Source organism: Nicotiana attenuata, unplaced genomic scaffold (genome assembly GCF_001879085.1).
Source record: "Nicotiana attenuata strain UT unplaced genomic scaffold, NIATTr2, whole genome shotgun sequence".
NCBI classification, from domain to species: domain Eukaryota; kingdom Viridiplantae; phylum Streptophyta; class Magnoliopsida; order Solanales; family Solanaceae; genus Nicotiana; species Nicotiana attenuata.
In genome coordinates, this window is record NW_017672466.1 from 66,297 (window position 1) to 74,322 (window position 8,026).

The 8,026-nt window shown below is 36.5% G+C and overlaps 1 protein-coding gene across 1 annotated transcript; it reads right to left on the minus strand.

Moving 5' to 3' along the window:
• Window positions 1-4,037: 4,037 nt before the first annotated feature.
• On the minus strand, window positions 4,038-4,931 carry LOC109213317 (hydroxyproline O-galactosyltransferase GALT3-like). Its single transcript, XM_019377099.1, has one exon. The coding sequence runs from the start codon at window positions 4,929-4,931 to the stop codon at window positions 4,038-4,040; it is 894 nt and encodes a 297-aa protein (XP_019232644.1).
• Window positions 4,932-8,026: the final 3,095 nt, after the last annotated feature.

Here is an 8,026-nt window from a genome sequence, read left to right on the forward strand (position 1 = left end):
TTATCAAATGGTTTTTAAACATAACGGAGCAGATAAATGCATTTATTCCAAATTCACAAAGGACTATGGAGTGATAGTATGTCTTTATGTTGATGACATGCTAATCATAGGAACTAACATGCAAGGCATAAATGAAACTAAGAAGTATTTAACTTCTCAATTTAAAATGAAAGATTTGGGAGAAGTTGATGCTATCTTAGGTGTTAAAGTTAAAAGACATAGTAGGGGTTTTGCCTTATGTCAGTCTCATTATATTGACAAGGTTCTTTCCAAATTTAATCATTTGGGTATTAAAGAATTTAATACTCCGTTTGATGCTTCTAGCAAGATGGTTGAGAACCCCGGAAGATCTGTAGTCAATTAGACTATGCTAGTGCAATTGGTAGTTTAATGTATGTTATGCATTGTACTAGGCCAGATATTGCCTTTGCGGTTTGTAAATTGTCAAGGTATACTCACAATCCAAGTGGTGATCACTGGAAAGGTATAGTGAGGGTACTTGGTTATCTAAAAAAGACAAAAACTTTTGCCTTGTATTATAACAGATTTCCTTCAGTGTTAGAAGGATATTGTGATGCTAGTTGGATAACTAGTGTTGGTGATAACAAGTCAACGTCTGGGTGGATATTCACTTTAGGTGGAGGAGCAATTTCGTGGGCTTCTAAGAAACAGACGCGTATTACTCATTCCACAATGGAATCTGAGTTTATTGCTTTAGCAGCTGCAGGAAGAGAAGCAGAATGACTGAGAAATCTATTGTTAGATATAAAGTTGTGGCCACAACCAATGCCAGTTGTTCTCTTGCACTGTGATAGTGAAGCAACTATGTCTAAGGCATTTAGCAAAATATACAATGAAAAATCTAGACATATTGCTTTAAGACATGAGTACATAAGACAATTAATTTCGGATGGAATTATTACTGTTGTGTACATCAAGTCTAAAGACAACCTTGCTGACCCATTCACTAAAGGACTCGCGAGGGATATGATAATAAGCACAACAAGTGCTATGGATCTAAGGTAATTTAAATTTGTCACTAGTAACGGGAACCTTACCTTTCTTATTGTTCAACAATATTAAAGGTTTAAAAGGTAATAATAAGTTATAGTTGTGACGGATAGTAGGTACTGGAAATTAGTACCTAGAAAAGGAGGATGAGTATAAAAATTACTCTTAGTGAAGAAGCAGAGTTCGGTTTAGGAACTAAAGAAGTCCGTGTTAAGGATTTGGTTAGATCTTCACCTATGTAAACACAAGAGGTGGTGCCGCTTCGATCAAAGTTTGGGATACAAAACTTGATAAGTGTTTATGAATTCAGGAAGTAGCACAAGGCCATAATTGGGTGCTAAAACTCACGGTGAACAAATTGTGAAGTTGGTACGATTTATGTGTATAAAGCTTTTCCGTCTTGTCAAATAGGAATTGTGGTTTAATAGAAATTAATCTAACCATCAATTTCGACATGGTCTTGAATAGTTTATACAAGTAGTAGGTTTAAATCGAAAGATACCTACTATACGCATGAATCTTATAAACAACATCAATCACTAACTAAGCGGGGGATTATTATATTAGTTAGTGTTTTGATGGGAGTATTTGAAAAGAGATGACTTTTGGTATTAAAAGGTGCCTATTGGCAAAGGTTGAGTCTGTTAGTCCTAACAGACACCTAAAGGGTTTATAAATACCCTTTTCTTCTCCAAAACAAAAATCATCAGAAAAACAACAAAGTATCTTCTTCTTTTCTGCTATCTTCAATTCACCAAATTTGTTCAAGTGGAAATTCGAGTTAATTGCTGGTGCTCGAATTTCAGAGGCTTTGTAAAATCCTGGAGGAATTCTGCCATAATCCCTGCAGCAACGAAATTGGGAGGCTTAAATTCCTTAACAGTGACTACACTATCAAAGCCTAATTATTTCGTCCCTATATTCTGTTATATTTCTAACAGTTATTAACACTCGAAGTCGTCGTTCTAAATTCCAGAACCCATAAAGTTGAAAGCATGGGCCTTGCTTCCCTGTACTAATTGATGTCTCATTTCTCCCTAATATTCTTCTAAAACAGCTGGAGCTGATGTTAGGGTAAGGAACTGCTGGAACTATTAGAATAATGCACGCTGTTCCAGTTTTCCATATCTCAGATAAAAAAGAAAAAACAGATACAAAATTTTGTTGTCCATTTTATTAATGAAGAGTAAAGTCTAATTCTCCATTAGATGAAGCTATTCCTTGATGTTTTGCATAAATATCGTGGAAACTAAATAATAAATCAGATCATTGAATGAAAACAGAACATCATACTACCTCGGCACTGGACAAACCGTGCAGTGAGTCAGTAAGTCCATCTCCTGTATTCTATGTTGCTCGGACTCTCTGAAAATAACATTGGGTGCGTGTCGGATTCTCCAAAAGCAGTGTATTTTTGAAGAACGGGTACGGCAGTATTTTGGAAAGTCCGCGCAACATAGCCTCTATTAACATAGAATAAAAGAAACTTAATTTTAGAAGGCAAAGATAATCAACCCAGAACCAAAATATAAGAATCATATTTCATTTACATCATGGAAATAGAGAGGCAAGCAAGAAGTCGAAATATCACAAGTACTACATTTAGGCATCGATCTTGTTAGAATTTACAGGTTTCAAACTATGTAGAAGCAAGAAAAGGGAATTCTCTTTAGCAGGTCAAGTTTGTAGCAGGTCATTATTTCTGTCCAGAGTGGAAATCACAACTGGGATTCTTAAAAGGCAACAGTTATTGCTTAAATGGCTTCAAACATCATAATTCATAGTTCTCAGTTTCTTTTCCTAATATCAATCGTTGTAGGAAATTGAAACATTTACCAGAAATACACAAGATCAAACACATTCTTTAAATTATACAGAGTTCGTGCTTGACTGAGCTTTGGCCAAGCTTCTAAAATTTTATTTTGTGCCTCACACAACTGACACTAATTGTGTGAGGCCTCTTTTTTGTCTCACAACTGTGTGGTCCCAGAATTTTGTGAACCAAGATGTGTAAGATATGGGTCCACAAATATATGAGATAAAAAGAGGTCTCACACAACTAGTGTAAGTTGTGTGAGGCACAAAATAAAATCACTCCCGTCATGAACTCTTAGTTCGAACTATATGCAGTCATAATGTGCAGTGCAGTAGACAAACTCATAATAACCTCAGTGAACTACATCATAGACAGGGGCGAAGCTACATTTACTTGAGGGTGGTCAATTGGCCATCTTTTCTTGAAAAATTACACTGTATATAGGTAAAATTCTAGGTTTTATAGGTACATAACATATATTGAACACCCTTTGTCGGGGAGTTTTTTTTTTTTTCTTTCAAGTTTGAACACCCTTGGAACTGATCATAGATCACCATATCCAAAAAAATGGAAAAAAATGTTGTAGCCACCTCGTACACCATAATGACTCTTTCCTTTGCTCACATCAAATACTGACCTAAAATTATAAGGAACAACAAAATCACTCAAAAATGCAATCTTTAAATGACACAGGAGTGATTTAACATGTACCCAAGAAAAATGGGCAAGCTTGGATCAGACCCATTGTAAATTGCAAGTTCTTCAAATTCTAAAAGAAATGAACCCCACAAAATAAAAAAAGTGATCTTGAGATTCAGATACAAATTATACAACAAAAGATACTGATATATTCAAGATTATGGAGTTAAAGATAATTTTATTAACTTCTTGTGGCGAGCTAAGTCACCACAAAGATAATTTGTTTAATTATAGCTTTTGCGCGACTAAAATTGCCACAAAAAGTTAATAAATGCATCACAAATGAATTTAAGGTAGGTCGCTACTTAAAATGGCGACATATTCCACCGCTCAACCATTACTTATTGTGACGGCTTGGTACTTATTTTTGGTCACGACTAAAAAGGTAGCCACAGAACGTTGTGACTGAAAAGCTTATTTTCTATAGTGAAAAATAGAAGATAAAAGACTTATCTTGCAATGTAGTCAATCTTAGTTATAACTAACAACATAGGCAAAAATTTCAAATTCATTAATCAAATGATACAGTATAAAGATCAGAAGGTTGAAGTTGTTTAGTTACATTGAAAAATCTTAGAACATCTATCCATTGCTCCCACTTCTTTAGCCTATGAACAGCTATTGTATTTGGGATTAGCTCATGTGAACATCTTCCATTAGTTCCTGGATAATCATACATTCTTGGTTTGTTAGAAAACCTATTTTTTGCTTTATTTCCCAAATTTAGCCATTGACCAACCAACTTATCTTCAGGACCATAAGTATTATTCGCAGGAATGTTCGATCTTCCAATCCATTCCACCAGATCCCATGATAAAATAAACCCCATTCCAGACATGTAATGCACGAACGCGTTCATGCTAGGACAAGGTATAACAAAACCATAATATAAATCAACTCTAGGTAATGGTTGGAGAGATATTGCTAATTGTGCTAGCCTCAAATACACATCATCATCCGCCTTCATGACGTAGTCGTAACGTGTAGGAAGGATTCGAGGGAGGGTAGAAAAGTAAGTGTAAGTTTTGCCACTATTCATGTTTTCAGAGCAGTTGAGGACGATAATGTCATTAAAACGCATGATTTCTAAGGCAATGAATGTCCGGTGTTCTGCATTTGTAATGTTACAGAAAATGAACTTCACGTCGACACGAGCTATAGGTGTGGATTGAATTCCATATACAAGACGAAGGAAATGACGTCTATCGAAATTTTTTGGTTGTATAAAGATCCCTATTAAGAGGGTGAATTGTGCGTTTATTTGGGTCGATCTCTGCAATAAAATGGTGTTGTTTAACGAAGTTGTTAACGAAAAGTTTAAGCGAATATTAATTGATATAAAGAAGATAAAAAGAAGTATAACAAAAGAAGATAAAGAAACCAAAAGCAATTTCCTCCTCAGCATCCTAGTTTAGAAATTATATACAAAAGGCATGTCATTGAAAGTTTAGACTCCTTAAGTTTGAATACTCAGAAAATGGATTATGTGCTTTTTAAATAGACCACAGGCCACAATTGTCCTTACATGGCATGGTTAATATGGTATGAGGAAAGTGGAAAGCTTGTGATATTGTCATGCTTTGTATACAAGCAGTAATTATCTTGTGAATAATATGTGATGAAGTGCTTAAAATGTGAATAATTTTACAAGTATATTTGGATTTTATTGAAAATTTAGCTTAACTAGTATTAGAAAGAGCTCAAAAGTTATGTTGCTGCCAAAATTGTAGTCTTGTAACACTTCCATAGTTAACGTGACATAAAATCATTATCTCATCTGGCCATGTGGGAGCGGATTCGCTCTAGTATAAGATGCTCCATTAAATCTCAATGGTAGGTGTAAGTCTAATGACGGCCACTTGGTTGTTCAAATATTTGAAGGTTTCGATCCATTTAGTGTTTCCTTTATAAGAATAAACTTGACAATCTCCTTACTCCTTGTCTTGTATTCATAGGGGTAACTAGGAATTGTTTCTTATTGCTTGGGATGATCAAGACCCCCTTTTTGTTTTAGGGAAAAGGAAATATAGTGCTAACTGTTGGACTTTAAGCCATTGGGCTTTAACCTAGAAGAAGTGTGAATTGGAAATGGAGGGAAATTGAAAATTTGAAGAAGTAAACTTTTGTCTTGCACTTTGTCCCTCATTGGTGAGGGACAACCACATTTGTGTGCTTATATATAGAATCACTTCTTAAAGCTCTTAAAAGGAGTTGAAGAGAATGAACCCTCGCGCCGTTGTCGTCGCTCGGCTCGGCTTTGGCTTTGGCTTTGGCTTTGGATTTTGATTTGTCAATCGATGAGATTATTTTTGGACAAAATTTATTTAATTATTTAATAATTAATTAAATGCCAAATCACTGCTGAAAATACGCCAGAAACCTGCTGAAGGTTCAGAGGGCCTCTCTGGCCGCGGTTCTGCCGCGACTGCGGTAGAACTGCGGCAGTCAGTCAGAAAGCCTCTCTGACCGCGGTAGAACCGTGGCAGACAGCGTATTCTTCTGAAAAGGCACCTTTTCCAGACACCTCTTCTGATAATTGCCTATAAATTCTGAGGCAAGGCTCCATTTTCTACACACGAAAAACACTCCAGAACTTCTTTCTTTCTGAATATACTGCATCCTAATTCGCAATCTCTCTCTCTCAAATTCGTAAGTGTGATTTTGCTCCGTTCTTTGAGTTCGTTGGTATCCTGCAGTTTGTATTGCCACTGTTGCAGGAAGGTTTATTCCGTTTTATCCTGGGAGGATTTAATCCATTACCTTGGCAACGTGTGAGGGGGTTAAAATTCCTTAAGAACACACAAGAAAATTGTGGACTCGGAATATTTCTTAAACTCTTCTGTTTTTCCAGTTTCTTTTATTTTTCTAACAGTTTTTCCCGATTTTTGGTTTAACACAGTAACGCTCACAAGCTTAAGGAACTTTACATTATTATCGTTTCTGTGTTGATTATATGTATTAAACTGTTTTCTATATACTTTGTTTGGAGACTAAAGCCTTGTTGCTTTCTACTCCAATAATTCTTTCTACCCGGTTTAAAGTACATAAAAACTTTGCCGGAATAATAAACGTACGGGTTTGAAGTATATAAAAACTTCACCATTGTTACGTGTTGTATGTTTGGTTTGATATTCAGTTTGAAGATATCAAAACTTCACTGATTTAACAAAGTTCTGTATTGTTTTCAACTTTACAGAAATATGACGAATGAAAACCAAACTAATGGAAGTGTTGCGGGAACGGGTGCTACTGTTACGAGTGCTGCTGCCTCGTCAAGCCGTTCTACTCCTTCTATGGCACCGGCAGAAAAACCCGGAAAGTTTTCCGGTATTGACTTCAAACGCTGGCAAATGAAGATGCTCTTCTATCTTACTACGTTGAGTTTGCAACGTTTCATCAAGGAGCATCCTCCGGTCATGGCTGAAAATACTCCGGATGATGAACGACTTGTTGTAACTGAAGCATGGAAACATTCTGATTTCCTGTGCAAAAATTACATTTTGAGTTGTTTGGAAGATGGCTTGTACAATGTCTATAGTGTCATGGAAACTTCAAAAGTGTTATGGAATGCGCTTGAGAAGAAGTACAAGATTGAGGATGCCGGACATAAGAAGTTCGTGGCTGCAAGGTTCTTGGATTTCAAGATGATTGACACTAGGTCGGTCATAACTCAAGTCCAAGAACTACAAGTCATTATACATGACCTCCTTGCTGAAGGTATGACCCAAATCAATAATTTTATTATTAAGATTTATCTTATTATTAATAATGAATTTGTTATTGAAGGTATGGTCATAAATGAGGCCTTTCAAGTCGCTGCTTTCATTGAGAAGTTACCTCCGCTGTGGAAAGATTTTAAGAACTATCTTAAACACAAACGGAAGGAAATGACACTAGAAGACTTGATTGTTCCTTCGAGGATAGAAGAGGACAACAAAAATGCCTAAAAGAAGTCACGTGGACACTCGACAATAATGGGGGCAAACATTGTTGAGGAGGCACCACAAAATAAGAAGAGGAAGAAAGCTTCTGGACCAAAGAGTTACCTAAGTAAGAAGAAGTTCAAGGGTAATTGCCACAACTGTGGAAAATCTGGGCATAAGGCAGTGGATTGTCGTGCGCCAAAGAATGATAAGAAGAAAAAGAATCAAGCCAACATGGTTGAAGATGAAATGGAAGACTTGTGTGTCATGTTGTCTGAATGCAACTTGGTAGGAAATCCGAAAGAATGGTGGATAGATTCTGGAGCCACCCGCCATGTTTGTGCTAACAAGGAGTTATTTTCTTCGCATGCCCCCGCAGGTCCCGACGAGACAATCTTCATGGGAAATTCATCTACGGCCAAAATTGAAGGAGTTGGCAAGATTGCATTGAAGATGACATCGGGAAAAATAGTGACTCTATACCAAGTCCTCCATGTTCCAGANATCCAAAATTTTGCATCCCAAGCAAAGAAAGATCCACTCGGACCTCTAATTCCCAATAACCGCTAGACGGTGC